Consider the following 17,167-nt stretch of genomic DNA (forward strand, 5'->3'; position numbering starts at 1 on the left):
TGACGCAATAAATCGTGTTTGTCGCTGCACTCTTCTTGTTCAAATTTCGCAGAAATATTGCATTTCATGGTCCTGATCATTCGGTGTAAACATGGCACTATTACTTTAGTAGCTTACAAGGAAAACCTTTAAGGTAGCCATTGTATATGGGCAAGCTAGCTGCTGCCAAATTGCCAAGAAGCCGTATTAGCATAAAGTTTTTTCGCCGCCTGACACCTTCCGTGAAAGCGTTTTCGCAAGTTCTTCGGAGACAACGCAGAGCAGCCCCCCCATGATATGTGTGCGGTATATCGAGCTCTCTGGCTCTTTCAGTGCAAGTGAAATTGTCAATCTCGAGTTTCACAAAGCATGACATGTTTTATTTACAGTGAAATACATTGTGTTGTGGGAACATCACAACTTCGGCAGCGAGGAACAAAGGCACTCAGTACAGCCTGCACTGCTTGTCCGCGCATTCACAAAATTGGAGAGAGCAAAATATTATAAGGCACTGCGTAGTTTCACATTCCAAGTCTTGAAAGCAACAAGTTCACGCACTTCCTTTGGGAACAAGAAATGCATTAAATTGCAGAACCATACATAAAAATAGCTGGCCAAGAAGGACAAAAACTTACTTTAGCTGTCCTGGTGCCAAGTGTGTGTGTGTCGAAAAGTATCTGTACTGCAAGCTTCAAACAATGCTTAAAACTAAAGACTTGATCATTTCCAAACTTTCCATGGCTTCAGAGGTCAACGTATTCTAAATCTCAGTCAAATGTCTTGAGTATCTGGTGAATTCCTCGAAGCTATTCAAAGTTGCACCATGAACATGTAGGCTGCATCACTCACACTGAAAGTTCCACAAGTTAAAAGTTTCAAATAGACAAGCACAATACTTTTCTGCAGAAAACATGTGGCAACAAAGTGTTTATTACTGCTGATAGTCATCACCAGCATGCAAAAATAAAGCAAATTTAACTCTACATCCTTTCAGTAAACTGAAAACAGGTATAAGTGAATCTTCATAAAAGCTTTCTCTAATGTCTCGACAAATACCTTGAGAACATCTTGCGAATAATCAAACTGCAAATTGTGTATGGCAGCAAGAAATGAAATATGCCTTATTATGTAAGCTGTCCATAGAGCAAGAAACGTGGACGTGGGTATCAATTGCCATTCCACAAAGTCACTGCGTACATTTTTACAGCAAACTGTGCTGGTTTGCTTAAGTAGTTCAACAAGGTGTGTGGAAGGGGCAGATGTCTGCACAAAACACAAGAATCTTTGCACTTTTTGTTCAGGAAGTGCTTTTCTTGTGCAACACTCCCGAATGTACGCATTTTGTACCTTATGCACCGGCAACGATGAGCCACACAGAGTAGGGCTCAAAACTGTAAACGATTACACACACAGAAACAGCGATGCTCTTCCGGGAGTTTGTTAAAACAACAAAAGAGGGATTATGTACAGAAACACAAAAAAAGCAAATGTAAAGGCACTAGCAGAGTCTTTCAAACGGCTAGTGCATCATGATGTATAGCTGACAAGGATTTAAACACTACCGAGGAACCAAACAGTACGAGAGAAAAAAAAAGATCGCCACCATGCTGCAGCAGCATTGGGGCGTGAAACTTAAACATTATACATAGCACAAAGTGGCACTGATGAAATTTGTGCACCAACATGAGACGAGTACAGAAGGCATTTGTTCAACATGCAACAGCTTTGAAACAACACCGGCATTAGAATGAGACGAACAAGACTGTCACTGCTACCTTGGTGCCGTCCAAATTATGACCAGTAGTACCCATGTGTGACTCAACATTACTAAGGACATGTCATCAAAAGAAACAAAACAAAATGAACACAGTCTAAATTGCAGCAGGATTTAAGTAGTTTACCAATTCTTGTGCATGTTCTCTACGAATATTGCAAGGGAGTACCAGGATCACACTGATAAATTAGGTATAATACACACAGAAACGGCTGCAGGACAAAATAAAAATATTTTACAATGAAATCTCATTGATATGATCCTGCATAATGCGTTTTTTGGAATAATATGTTTCTGAGTATGCCTATTTTCATACTTTTTTAGCTTGCTCTGGATTATACGATTCTCAGATCATACATTTTGTTTCCAGTTCCTGTGAAGATTGTACCAATGAGATTCCACTGCATATATTAAGGATCCAACATTATGCCTCTAACAGGGTTGGCAAAGGCAAAGCTCGTCTTGTTCAGTGCATGTACGGATGACATTTCTCATGCAAGACTATGTGTTGGGCAAGATTCACTGGCAAGTCTGGCGAGTTCATGAGAATTCACTTAGAACTTTGTGCACTTTGGATTATGTGCACTTTGAGATCTTTTCCCCTAGAGTTTCACTGCAGTCTTCTGCAACAGATGATTAACTTGTCACTAACGCGAACAGAAAAAAAATGTGTTTATTTGCAGCGAATGGTCACTAATGTCAGTACCAACCATTTATGAGCTTGATATGCCTGCGCAGCCATAATGGTACTGCTGATAGTGAAGCAAAGCATATGATAAAAGGACAACTGTTGGAATAAGGTGTGGCATGATATCAGGAACGATGACACCAGCCACAACAAGCAGAGATTTTTGTCGCTTACCCTGAAGTGAACGTATAAATTGATAGTAGAAACTGCTGTCGTTTGGAATTTACACAACCACCTCTGTGGCGAGCAATTTAGAGCTTCGATTTGAGCAGTTAGCAAACTAAGACTGTAGTTATTACACCAGATTATACTGTCCACTGGCAAACGTGCAACTATTGAAAACTATTTTTCGCGAATTAGACTCTCGCAAGTGAAGCTGCTTGGTTTCATTAGGGAAATGACAATCTGAATAAACAGTGTGCCATGGTTGAGAATGAGAGGAAATGAGAACCTGGCATGTACAATATACTTACGCCACTTCGTTATTAATAAATTTATAAAATAAATGTACACAATCCAGCTTTGTGGCGCATGTCAATAGACCTGGGGCTGGTTATGTTATATGATGATGATCGAATAAGTGAACCAGATGATGCTAGATTTGCTGGGCTGCTATAAATGAACAAGAACATAAAAGAAGAAAGTGTTCCTTGCATAATGTAAGTGAGCACCAGTCCAAGCTTAACAACTGCTACAATCGTTTCAGAAGTAGTTCTGCAACTAAAATGAAGCAACAGCCTTAGCATCTAGCTCACTTGTTTTCACAATAACAATTATGATCAGTAAATATGCTTATGCTGTATTGATTAAAAAAAACGACTGCTGAGTGAAGATGAATGTGGTAAGCAGGATGACGCCAGCTAATGGTCCTCAGGTGGTTACATTCATGTTGCAATAAAAAATGTTAACAGCTTGAGCTCCTCAAGAATTCCAAGCTTTCGCTGAGCATGAGTGTTGCAACAGTATTTCGACCTTTATTAAAAAGAAGAAAAAAAAAACAGCGCAAGCCAACAAAAGTTGAGCGGCAAGAAGTTTGGCCCCCATAAAAATGTCTTGCACAGGCACTGCAGCAGCATATCTCCCGTAATGCAGCACCCTAAACATGGTAATAAAAAAGTGTCAATCACGAGCGAGCAACTATAGCAAACAATATTGACAACCAAGGCACAAATAACACTCACTTTGAGCAAAAACACTAAGAACATAAGAGGCACTGCCCGAGTTTTAACATCAGTTTTCTTGCACGTCACCTCTTCTACCAAAAATGTGTTCGCAACAGCACGAATGCGGCCGTTCACTCAAACTCGGCAACAACGAACATACTGCGAGTGGGCAAAGCCCATCACGAGGTGTCATGAAGTGTTCTTGCACTTGTATTTCTGTTGCTAGCACTGCACACTTGGAGGCACTGTAGCGTGAAGGCTGGTGCTAATGAACCGCCTTCTAGGTGCATTCAAGACCTTAAATATTGCATTCTCTCGGGCTCAACTTTTGCAAACATGCTGCAAGGGGCCAAAGACCATCACAAGCTGCAGGCAAATGTTCTTGCTCTTGCATTCCTCTTGCTAGCACTACACACTTGGAGGCGTTGAAGTGTCAAGGCCGATCCTTACGAGCTGGTTTCTAGATGCATTGAAGACGTGAACACTTCCAGGTTGCCTCAACGCAGCTTGCTCCATTCTTTCTTCCGTGACTCTCGAAGCACATCTGCTGCCAGTGACCAGTTCTTTTTTTATCACCGTACAGCCACATGCATACACACACGCACACGCGCACACACCGCATTGTTTTCCGGACACATTGTGGTCAAAGTCTGTCAGATGCTCTGTGCGTCCGCAAGCGTTCGGCTACAACAGAACAGTCCTCCAAGTCCACGTGCATGCTCACACGATTATTTCCCGCACAATGCGTCGGTTCCTCGAGTTTGGAGTGGAGTAGCCAGATTCGAGACTTTCATCGAATGACAATGAGATCTGGGGGTTCTTATCTTCGTCACCCATGGTGGCATAGGGGTCGGGAAGTCCACTGACGTCATAGTAGGGGGAATCTGAAAGGTGAAAAATGAAAAGCAGGTGCCAATTTGAAGCAGCTTCTACTATCCTCATCAGATTGCAAACAGAAGTTTCAATCGTCTATGTTTGTAAGGATTCCAAGCTGCGTCAACATCATCCGCTACATTCCAACGAAATCCCGATTTGCCGTAAAAACAATTTTTTAAAGGCCATAACATGAGTTTCCAGTAGCACGATCTTCTAATAGCGAAATTTAAAAAACCCAGGAAGCTCTGTACCATAACCCCAATATAAATGGTATCAGGGATAAGAGTGCTTATGTTGAATACATAACCTTGTAGAAAAAGCCAATTTGCAGCAATTAATGAAGATGATTAATCATAAGAGTGCTTGGTACTGCATGTGATGTGCTACTGATACTCAAACTGTTACAGACATTTTCCGCAAAGGCAGCATGGAAGTCTGTGGCACGAGACGGGCTCTTTAAAGAGCAAGATATTTTGGCAGAACATCTTTTACATCACATGCCTGTGTTACGTTCACACATTGCAAGCATCTTCCTGCTTGTGTGTTCTTCATCAAAACCTGGCAGTGCAGAAAGCGATTACATCTGAGGGAATACTCACGCAAATGCTCCCTGTTCTTGAGGTTCATGACATCCTCGTTGAGTCCCTGGTAGTCGTCTGGGTAGTAGTACCCAGATGGCATGCGGGCGTCATAGGGCTGATAGGACGCTTCCGGAGGAGTGGACATCTCTCCCTGTCCTCCCTTCACCCAGAGGTCACCGGCACCATCGCTACCACTGCCACCATGCACTCCGTCCAACATGTCTGCTGATCCGTAAAGCATACCTGCGATGCACAAGTATGAGATTAAGCACAAAGCATCACAAAGCTACGGTAAAGAGGCAAACACAATGCACCACACTAAGTATGGCTTTATTAGACTCATTAGTTCTCATTTACAAAGAACAGTGTTCATTTTGACTGGGTTCAGTTAGCATTTACGCATGCAAGCCTCCTAAAATCTAAGTAAGCCCTCTTCATGCCAATGTAATGGTTGCCTCGTTTATAATGCCGCAAGTGGAGTACAACAACTCATACATTTCTTAATCCTAATCTTGCATACAGAAGCCTAAGCTGCTGAAGGCCTGTGCTCCTGTAATACCGTGTTGTGTTATGCAGATGTCCTATGCCTTGGTTATGCACTGTTATGGCGATTTCCATATCGAAATAGCATGCTGTGCTGCAAGGCACACAAATTACTTGCATCTCAAGATATCTGACACCAAAAACAATGCGTCATCAGGTGGTCAAAGTAGCTTTCACCACTATAGTTTAGTAGAGCGGAGCACACTAAACCAAAGCTAATGCCAATGGCACACAACTTAGAAGGCATGCGCATCTTACAAGAATGTCGAAGTATGTATAGTATAGTGAAATAACCATGCACGGGGTCAGAATGGTAAATGAGTCACACAATGGGAAACTGCAAGAATTTAATGTTTAATAGAGACGATTGGAGGTTGTGGAATTCCTTATCAGAGATACGAGGTTCTATCTATCAGAAAGGCTTTATTTTGCAATTTCACCAAGGACAATGAGATAGGTGAACTAGCAGCTTCAAAGCAGTACAGAAGCTGCAAACCAGCTGCTGCGATGCAGATTACAAGGGTGTGATGAACAATTGGAAAGAACAAAAATTTACTAAGCTTTGATGTGCTCTCTTACCGTTGGACGTTATCTGGTTTCCAGCATGTCCGTTGGCCATGTGTGGGGAGCTACCAATGCTTCCGGCATAGATGGTGTGCTTGTTCATGTCATCGACGTTCGTGTCCAGCCCCTTGCCCACGTCATCGTGATAATAAGGTCCGCTGATAACCTTTGGTCTTGCACTGTAATACAGAAAAAGGAACTTACTATGAGCGAGAGCAACTTACAGAAAATTGGAAACAATGGTGACTAATGAAAAGTTCTTCAAGTTAAACCTAAAAGCTTAAGTGATTTTGCCCCTTATTTGGATAAGTAAGTAATTTGGACCTCAACAAATCAGCAGTCAACTGTTGGCCATTCAAAACAGGACATGATCTAGTTAACAATAATAATGACCTGCCATCTTTACTTTGGTAACCAAACAGTACAGGTGTCAAGAAAGACAGCCCGGTGCAAGGCTAACATTCAACAAGCATACAAAATGACTAAAACATAAAAATATAATAGCTACATACAAAAAGAATGTGCATATATGATGCATGCCGCACGAACTACATCGCTATATACTCCTGATTCAATCATGCTCTCATTTTTAAACACAAAACATGGAGCCATATCGATCTATCAGATCAAGAATATTGAGGACCATCAAAATGAGTTCACAATGAGAATTGTATTTCAGCCATTTTGAAGCCAGGGAAAGCAATGATTTTCACAAGTGCATGAAAATGTACTATTAAAGTGCTATAACAAAACATTTTTATACGAAGAAAACAAAGTTACAGCATTTCACATAGATTGATGTTTGGAAATTTTTACAATAATGGGACCACCACGTAACATATCAGAAGGCCAATAAATAGCCAACTTACTTTTGGACCTCAGATTCGTAATCCTTCTTGTTTACTGCAAAGTCACAAAAGAAACCATATCAGTGAACTGTCGCACACATGATAGAAATGAACTAAGAGTAAACAAAAACTTATTAGGAAGTGCCTACAATACATATTACAAACATGATGCCCTAGTAAAAAGTGCACTGGGATAACTAATGTGGAGTGAACACCAACAGCAGATGATTGTATGCATGACACTGTTGGCGATAATCATGCAAATAACTAACCAAACAGCAGCACTTGAATGCTTCATAAGCTGGTCAGCTTTTCAATGTCTTCAAAAACTTTAACAGCTGCACAGTGCAACTATACAATTGGTACATGTCATTGGCACCATATATTTGTTATTTTTAGACTGTTTATTCCAAATAATAATGGAGAGTCAGTTGTCTTGTGACTGTTGTTATTCACAAAACATACTTCGCTGCTTACTTCCATGGTAATGATTCACTATGCCAAGCATCGTGTCAGTTAAAGTGGGTTGTACCCGTGTTGCCCAAATTCTTTTCTCCTGTCAACCAATCAGCAGTAACAGATCTAAGGTGCATCCCATTATTGAATCACTTCATCTTTCCCGTGTGAATTTTTCACGGTATCAGAGACATACTACTAACTGGAAATTCACAATAAGAAATTCTGCCACGTGACAACAAATGGGCAATCAAGGATGCACGAGACAAAAGTGCGGGCAAGTGAAGTCTAGTTGACCGATTTCTACACAAAATTGTCGCTATTCTGCCTCTACAGTAAACAACATAAATGAATATCTTGAACTTTTGATTACCTCTGATTTACGATATTGTTGCTTTTATTTCACTCCCTTCATTCCCGTTCCAAATGTCAACGATAATGCAGGTCTCTAATATTGTGTGTAAGATATCAATCACTGTGAAGAATTAACTGGCGTGAAAGGAGTTTTGTACAACCCATTTGCAACAGACATGAGGCACCTTTTTTAGCACCGATCTACTGCACACCAGTAACAACATTCTGGTCAAGCACTAAAGTACTGCTAGTATTTCAAACAGCGCAAAAGCAGGACACCAAGAATAGACCTCACACACGCCTGTGTTGCGTGGTTTATTTTCGGTGTCCTGTTTTTGTGCTGTTTGAAAAACTATGTGTATGTACCAACAAGCATGTTCAACCGCCATTTTACTGCTCGTATATTTTGAGAAAGAGCTCTTATGGTGAACAAATGACTGGCTCTCTCTTATGCAGCACACATCGCTGACTCACCTTTGCTGGCTTTCCTCTTCCAGCAGCAGCAGACAAACACAACCACCAGGAGGAAGAAGAGCCCCGCGGCCACAGCGACAATGATGACAACGTTCATGGTCTTGATGGTCACCGGGGCACCCACTGGATGCAGACTGCTCTCGGTCGTCATGGAGAACTCTGCAAGAGCCGAAAAATAAGGAGACTTCACGACAGACACTTCACATGCGTTTTGAAAGAAGCTGGTTTGTTCCATAATTCACTGTCAGTGTCACATTTTGATGCACAATATGGAACACTGAAAATGCAGTACGAAAAATTCAAGTGTGGCTTTCATTCAGTTAATTGCACCACTAATTATCAGCGGCACATTTTGATGTGCATTATAGGATACTCAACATCTGGAGCAAGACACAGCCATGTGCAAGTATGAGCGAGTCCAATGCACATGCTGTGTGAATGCGTTGGATTTATGTGAAAATGTCCCTTTCGATCGAGTGTCCAAAATGTTGAAATGAAGGCTTCTGGAGGCTGCAACGGTCGAGACTCACCAAATATCTCTTGAAGAGTGCACAGAATTATGCGATAAGTATATGTACATATAGTATTATCTCGCATATAACCAGCACCCTGAACAACGATTCGCGGATTTTTTTCTAAAAATGATCCCCGCATATTGCCGTGAAGCTAGCTTCCTTGCATACCTGTGGAGCGCTGCTGTGAAGCCACCTTTGCAGGCTAGAATTCGCGCTTTTTGTCTTGACTTTCAAATTTTAAAATTTTTTGTGCGGGTTATACGCGATCCATACTGATCCTGCCTCGCCATCCTCCAAAAGCTTCCTCCACCTAACGGGGGTTTGCGCTGCCTCCAGGGTAGAAGGCACCTCACCTGGTTTTGCACTCTCTGTCATCGGCTCACCTTTGACCAAGATATCATGTCGTGTGATATGATGTCATCATTTGATGTTACGTATCAGTGACATCATGATGACGTCATATTGTGATGTGATCACGTGATGACTTTTTGCATCACTCGTGTTGTCCATGATGCCGCGGGCTGCCAATGCCGACGGTCAATTTTTTATTGCGATAGCAATTCTATGGGCAGTCTCAGCTTGTTTTTGCTCCGCGGTCATGCACTGTATATGTATAAGTATGTATGTATATATATATATAAAAGTCCCAAAGAAAAATAATCCAGAAAAATGCTTCTGAAGTGCGGAATCGAACCAGCGACCACTTGCTCCGCAGCGCGTGGTGCTAACCACTATGCCACAAAGCGCAGATCCTTCAGGTAGCTAACGGCAAGCGTTATATATGCACCCTTTACCGCTAGCGAGACTCAGAGACGGCAGGCGCTTATAAGCGTTTCTTCATTACCAGCGAGATGGCTCTAGGAGCACGACGGGCGCATTTAAAAGTCGTCGGTGAGCTGGCTCGCTTCTTCTTATATTTGCACAGGGAGAACCTTGCCCTTCCGCTGTCTGCTCGCGCGGTTTTCTTGTGCTGAGGGGAAGAGGGATGTTTCACGCTTTCACCGTGATGTCCGCGCTCATGTTACGGAGCGTACGAAAGCCACTTACATTACAGGCGCTTACATTACCAGCGAGATGGCGCGAGGAGCGCAACAGGCGCGTTTAAAAGTCGTCGGCCAGCTCGCTCGCTTCTTCTAATATTTGCGCAGGGAGAACCTTGCCCTTTTACTGTCTGCTTGCACGGTAGTTGCTGCTGGGAGGGGGGGGGGGGGCAGATCTTTCTGCAGCGTAGCAGCGCATCCATCACGGGCCGCTTTTCTTGCTATTGCATTCATTGCTTCGCCCTTGCGGCGAAACTGTGACTTTTTTCGAATTTGATGAGGCACCTAAGGCTTTTGCCTGAAGAGGATTTAGCAGGCGAAAAAACTCAGCAGCACACTTACCATCGAAAGGCTCGGCCAAACGCTCGTCTCCGCACCATGAAGCATTGCTCTGGAGGCAGAGCAGCACACGGATGTCGACAAGGGCAGCAGCATTGGCAACTTCCAGGGAAATCTGGGGACGGTCGACCTCCACCTCAGCCAGGGGCGTCCACTGCTCCTGGCCACGAGCACGACCTTCGACCCTCGCCAAAAGCCTCTCTGTGTTCTGTTCAACAGTGAAGTACACTCGGCCCGTCTCTTGATCGAATTGGGCAGACAGTGGCCGCGGCATGTCTGAAACACCAGGGCAATATTTCACGCTGTTAGCCCAACCATGAACAGAGAAAGGAAGACAAAATGTGTCAACTCCAAATAGCACACAAAGCAGTTTGAACAATGGACCACGTATGTATTGAACTGATACAAAAGGAAAGCTATCTTGTAAGAAACAGAACAAGCTAACAGAAATTTGTCAGTGAGCTAAACTTCACTGATATATCACAGAAACTAAATATATGGTGCGGAAATGGGTGTTGCCATGAACGAAGCAGCAGTGTAATGCTAGTTTTTTCCAAGCTTTGGCTATTCTGTTACATAATGACCATGCAGATACTTCTAATGGTGCTCTTTGTTTGCTTGTTACAAGAAAGTGCACAAGAAAAGCTGCTGCTATTGCGACACCAATGTGGCCATTAGCCCAAAGTCTAGTAAGCTTACTCTCAGATTTTGGGTAGCGCAAGTTGAACATATCAAAATGTCAGGTCACATTAGGGTATGCAAGTATAACGTCTCTCTGTCATAAACTGCAGGCGAAGGGTGTTGACCACTTGCACAACTGATGTATAAAACAAATACGGTACATAATAACTTGTATGTACTTTACTGAACGAATTAAGAGCATACTACAGGTATAGTAACAGCTGGCGAACGCCTGTGCACACTTACCCTTGAGGTTAACTTTCGTTTGCACAGTAATTTCTTCGGAGTATGAGCTGAATCCTCTTGCATTAACAGCCACAACCTTCATAACGTACTCCGACTTAGGCTCCAGACCTGCAAGACATAAGGCGATAACAAAACTTGAAAAACTGGCAGTGTGTATCAAAGATTTCGAGCGTGCTACAATATAGATGACTTGGTTGGAGAGAGGGAAATATAATGTTAACTGTTGCAAATGCGCAAGATCTAACATTGTCGATTTATAACTTCAGGTATCCTAACAAATCTTGAAATTTAGGTTGGCCAGTCATTTTCTTCAGTGCACTGTAATATCATATCATTCAAGTAACATATTCTGTCTATTCAAACCTCTATAAGTGAAAAAGCAAGTGCAGTGACAAGGCATCTACAAACAGAAACAGCTCATGTAAGGACACCCACAAAGCAATGGGAAAAAAATTATGGATAAAATAAAGGCTCTTACAGTGCAATAAGTTCATACACTGACTAGGCATGGCTGAGAACAGTTGGCTGGAAACCACATTAAAATAGGAAATGTGACGTCTTCTACTCAATGATGCATATGTATGAGAAGATTTTCATCCGCTACATGCATATGTACCATAGGTGACTTCAACTTTCGGAGATGAAAGCTTTAAAATATTTTACTTGTAAATTTCACTTGGCATCATAAGTTTTTTTTAAGTTCAGAACCTAATTTTCTTCTTCTGTATACACCACACAACCTGGGATAACTCAAACACGAATCATTGGTCATGGGCGTGTGAAATAATGATGCAAAATTCAACAGAAATGTGAAATTCGTAATAATGTACAGTTGGCTCCAAACTTGCTCACCAGTTATGGTGCACGGGTTGTGCGATCGGCAGGACTCGTTCTTTGTCTGTCCACTAGCAACGTTGGAATAAGTGACGACAAATTCCGTGTTGCCGAAGCCTCCGTTGAAACCTTCAGTCCACTGCAATGTGACCTTGTCGGAGTCGCTGCTTACAGCTACAAGACGACCTGGTTGGTCAGGTGCACCTGTAACAGGCAGAATACGTACACCACATCAGAACACAAACTACCGATGCATATGCTAAGCAAGTAATAATGTTGAACAATTGTTACAGATACAGCAGCAAGCTGAAGAGGAATTGAGGCACAAGGAAGTGTAATTTACTTGGTCACATATATAATCTTCAGCAGAAAAAAATGTTGCGCGAGTTGGCTTTAATCTGTGATGTTTCTGAAAAAGTGTGATTGAGATGACTGCACAGAATACTTAGAAAAACAAAGGACTACTAGCAATTGACATATTTTATTCGGGAAAACAGTTATTTATCATACAGGATGCCAAGGTGGTCATTGTCAGAAGTGATTGTGATGAACATTAGTGTGGTTTTATCATTTTTGTCAACTCATCAGGGTTTTATCCATACTGAATGCGTTATAAATAAATGTTTGCCTCAATAAACATATGTTAGTTGCTGATAGCAAATCATCCTGTCTTCTTTTATTCTGTGTAGTTGTATTAATTGCGCCTTTTCACGTCATGGGCATATATTGTATTTGTGAGAATACATATTTTAATTTACTGAACAGCAGTGTAACATAACACTGAAAGCAGTTTTATTTGCATAAGATGCAGATGCAAACCATTTGTTGCAGGGAAAGCGAGCACACTGTCACATACATCATGTTATAATAGACAGTGACTGCTTCAGTAAGCATGAAGCACTAAGCCACGAGGTAAGCCAGAGGAGAAGCCATGTGTGGTTCACAAGAATTATGTTCACCTTCCTGGCTGTGTAGTAGTTTACTTGCAGAATTAAAAGTCTTCAAAAACAAAACTGTCAACACTGAATAGAGCCCATAAGCAAATATTTGAACACAATTATGTAAGCTCATTTGAAACAGTGTTTCTAATTATTCACCAGTTCAATACTGTGTACAAGCTTTTTTTATTTTTCCAATGCAATGCGAGTGCATCGAAACTATCGAACGCCAGGTGAAAGTCAACGCGGTCTACTCACTCTTTTTGACGAGCTTGAGTATTGTTCGCTGAACATCTCCGACTTGGTTCCAGGCACGGCAGGTGTAGTCACCGTAGTCACTTTCCTTCACATCTGCCACCGACAAGGCACCAGTGTAGAGGTCATCTCCGTCATCAGTCACGTTGGTGGCATAGTTCGCATAGCGTTCGAGGATGCGGCCTTTGTAGACCCATTCAAAAGTTGGCTCGGGGTAGGCCTGCATCTGGCAGCGGAGCACAGCCATGTCTCCAGGGTCGAAGGCCACTCGATTGTAGGTGTGCCTCACTTGAGGAGGGTCTGTGGGACACAACATCCATGAGTCTCTTATGCACAATGTATATTAAAATGCTTTCTGTTATCTTAGGAGAATGCTGGTAGCTTTCTAATTCATTATGCAAAAGCCACGGTAAATTAGCTATATAAAACACAACTAAGGTTGGTCACTTCCGCGGCACTGTGAAGGATTCACACAATTGCTGCTACATGCATGTAAATGGTATTTAAGGCATTTACGTGCAACATGGTTCTATTAACGTTTTCACAAACAGAAATGATTGCATATCTTAACAGCTGTAATGGCGTCAGGACAGCTGTCATTCAGAAATTGCAGATGCGCATTCTAAGGACTGTTTAAACATATTTCACAGGTGATAGGAAAGTCCAGCGTCTGTACAAATCAAAACAGATAAAAAGTTTATGATTACCCCAATCAAGTGTACTGGCCTTTGTCTGGCTATATGATTGTAGAGGTGACAAGTCACCACAAAAATAGAACACCACAAGTCAACGGAAGAACTCACGTTCGATCCTAAGCATCATTTCTGATTTGGCAGCACCGCCGAAGCCATTGTCGAACAGGCAGGCATATTTTCCTCGGTCTTCGGGGGTGAGAGCTCGCTGAAACGTCAGGGTGCTCTGGACTGAGAACACTTCGTTGTCCTCAATGCTCTCGATGGTCTTGATTTCAAAGCCAGACTCGGGGCTCATCTTTAGTTCCCTGTCTCGGTGGGTCCAGTGCACCTGTGGCTTGGGCTTCCCGCGGGCACGGCACGTCACAGACTGGCTCTGGTCGCCCGCTTTGCGAATGATCTGGGGCCTCAGAGGCACTATGATAGTAGCCGCTTCTGCAAATTCACAAAAGACAGGACAAAGTCAGTTTGCATTGTTAAAGAAATATTTAATGTCTGACATTAAAGAAATCTATGTCTGGGAAGCTAATTCAGTACTTCAATTACAGGTACCATGGTAGCAAGGACTGTGGCACAAGATGAAGCAATGAACAATTAAAGAAATTGTTATGTTTTAATAAACATTTAGGTGCTTCCAAGGAACTTGACAGCGATGAGGTCAACAGAAAGATGTTTTGCGTTTCATAAAATGCTCTGAACCCAGATGGTTTGTACAGCTGCTGACGCTAATCGGTAGCTTAAAGGTCTAGGAAACAGAAACGCAGCCCACATCCACATCTACCTAGTTACCTGTAAAGGGCTGAAATAGTAGAGCCTAAGGAAAAAAGACACGACATGAAAAACTATTCTCACCATTGACTGCCAGGTAGACCGATGCGATGGATCCTTTTCCCAATGCGTTGTGTGGTTGGCAGAAGTACCGACCCTCGTGGCTGCTGTGCACTGAGAGGAAGCTGTGGTTGGACCGGTGACCGAGGTCGATGTGTTCCTGTCCCTCACGCCACCAGCGGTATTCGGGACGTGGCCAGCCAGGAGGACGGGCACCGCATGTCAGCACAAAAGGGCGGCCCGCCACAGCCGTGGGGCCCTGGGGAGTGATTTCTGCCTCTCCGGGTTTGTCTGCAAAGGAACACAAAGTGGTGTTGTTGAGTAGTCCACTTTTTCTTGCAAATGCAAGTAACAGGGTGACTGGAAATCCTGAAGCTTATTCAAACTCTTCAGGCTAGTCTCAAGTTCATTCCAGATGGTGCGAATGTCGAGATTTACTTTAAAAAAAAACTCACCTACAGTAGTAGTGAGCCTTTGTGCATCATGTCGGCTTTGTTGACAACTGCGCTCTACAGCCCAGTAATAGTTCTATGTTGGCAAGATGCAGAGTTCATCAATGTGCGCCCAAGAAAAAATATTTGCCTTACTTATCAAGCAACTCGCATATACGACATAACAGCTCATCTTGAAAATTTTCTCTGAAGCGTGAAAAAAAACTGAAAAAATGTCCCTCTACTCACGTCGCACGTGCAGCACAACAGAGTCGTTGCCGACCACTTCCGTATGGATAGCAGTAGCAGAAGGTCGCATGATGACCGTGGCTTGGCATATGTAAGTGCCGGCATCCTCAGCAGTGACGCGGTCCAAACGTAGTGTGTCTCCCTGGAGTGCGAACTGGCCGTCCCCTTGTTTGGTCCACAAGATGGAGTGGGGCTCAGGGTTTGAGGCAACATTACACTTGATGGCCACATTCTCTCCTTGTGCAGCTTCCTGCTCCGGCAGCACATTCACGCGGGGTCCATCTGAGGGAATCAATAAAAAGGGCGGCACATCAAAGGCGTGTCGAACAACAAGGTATTAGAGAAGCACATACAGTATGACAAATTCTGGCAAGGAAATGTCACAATGCTATTCATTTAAACACGTGACCCACAGTGAAGGTGACAAGAACCTAACCCAACTGATTTAAAGTGAAACAAGCAAAATGCCCGTACAAAGCCTGGGCCACAGTTTTTCATGGTCAGCTTTTACTACCTCATCCAACTTACAGCTTTTGCAACCTTCAACACTTACAAGACAGAAATGCCCTAGTTAACATAAGTAAAGTGTTGACAATGACACAAAGCGAATGCAAGAAACAGGTATTATTCTTAAGTCGTAAGGATGCACCCAAGCAAATTGGACGAGAAAATCTGCAAAAATGGTATAAGAAGAAACCAGCTGCATTTATAAGGGTAAATGCTGCCGACAAGATGAGGTGTAGCTAGCACATGAATTAGCACAGTTTTCCCAATCTCATTATCTTTCTGACATCGTCTTTTTCATCATAGCAATGCGTTTTAAACTGAGTACACAGAAGAAACCGCGAAGATGAAGAGTAAGGCATACTTGTTCTCTACCTAAAGCAAATAGTTTCCACAATTTGAGAGACTTTTTCCTGTGCCCGTGTTTCTTCGGTATAAACGTGCCGACAAGTCAGAACAAGTACTCACACAGCACACTAAGATGCAGCTCCACTTGTGAAGGCTGCAGGATTCCATTGTCAGCAACACAAGCGTAGTTGCCACTGTCTTCAGGCGTTACAGATGGAATTGTGTGGTTGTACGTGTTTGACAGCAGCTGGCCTCGCTTCATCCACCGCACAGACCGCACAGGAGGATTGGCTAGCACGGAGCACGTCAACGTGGCATCGGTGCCCACCATCACGTTCAACGGGTTGTAGGGGCCAACCGTGATCTTGGGCGCATCTGCGAAAAAGAAAACACAGCTTATATTATTGCAAGGAGAAAAGATTAGCAAGTCACGCATCACCTGCTGAACAACAGGTGTCATATTCCAAGTGCACAAATGTATGGACACAGTGAAAAGGACTGAACGACTGAAAAACGAGTCTTACGAAAAACTGAACCTGCTCACTGCTTACATTATTAACAAGACATCCTGTAAAATCCTTGGACGCCATTGTAGAGGGAAACCATACTCTCTTTAATATATTACATTCCCCGTGCTTGAGCTAAGTTTGTATTACACTAATGGAGACAGTATGTTCACTCTGCTTGTGGCCATGTACGGTTATGTACAACATCCACAAGCACACTAAAAAAGTCACAGTTTCGCCGCAAGGGCGAAGCAATGAATGCGATAGCAAGCAACTAAATGCTATATGAAGCGAGGCTCGCCAATGGATACTCTAAGTTTGAACAGCGCTCCTGTTGCAAAGGTGGCCGAAGCAGCGAAAGAAACTAGCGTGCTTCAAGTGTCAAGCTGTGACACTTGATAGTTCGCGCTCATCTTCTGCTTGTTCGTTTAGCGGCGTCCCTTGAGCTCGAGTGGCTTTCC

At 43.0% G+C, this 17,167-nt stretch overlaps 1 protein-coding gene across 1 annotated transcript in view; it reads right to left on the bottom strand.

Annotated features, from left to right (window-relative positions):
• Window positions 1–337: 337 nt before the first annotated feature.
• Window positions 338–17,167, bottom strand: part of LOC119393778 (neural cell adhesion molecule 1-B) — a 231,385-nt gene continuing 214,555 nt past the window's right edge. Inside the window, exons 3-15 of the mRNA XM_037660930.2 lie at window positions 16,321–16,575; window positions 15,349–15,630; window positions 14,693–14,959; window positions 13,952–14,275; window positions 13,152–13,448; window positions 11,974–12,159; window positions 11,122–11,229; window positions 10,198–10,470; window positions 8,301–8,459; window positions 7,038–7,071; window positions 6,184–6,347; window positions 5,080–5,304; window positions 338–4,488 (exon numbers count right to left, since the gene is read on the bottom strand). Of these exons, the coding sequence (XP_037516858.1) occupies window positions 4,325–4,488; window positions 5,080–5,304; window positions 6,184–6,347; window positions 7,038–7,071; window positions 8,301–8,459; window positions 10,198–10,470; window positions 11,122–11,229; window positions 11,974–12,159; window positions 13,152–13,448; window positions 13,952–14,275; window positions 14,693–14,959; window positions 15,349–15,630; window positions 16,321–16,575 (2,738 nt within the window). The 3' untranslated portion in view covers window positions 338–4,324. The remainder of the gene's footprint in view (window positions 4,489–5,079; window positions 5,305–6,183; window positions 6,348–7,037; window positions 7,072–8,300; window positions 8,460–10,197; window positions 10,471–11,121; window positions 11,230–11,973; window positions 12,160–13,151; window positions 13,449–13,951; window positions 14,276–14,692; window positions 14,960–15,348; window positions 15,631–16,320; window positions 16,576–17,167) is intronic.

Source organism: Rhipicephalus sanguineus, chromosome 5 (genome assembly GCF_013339695.2).
Source record: "Rhipicephalus sanguineus isolate Rsan-2018 chromosome 5, BIME_Rsan_1.4, whole genome shotgun sequence".
NCBI lineage: Eukaryota > Metazoa > Arthropoda > Arachnida > Ixodida > Ixodidae > Rhipicephalus > Rhipicephalus sanguineus.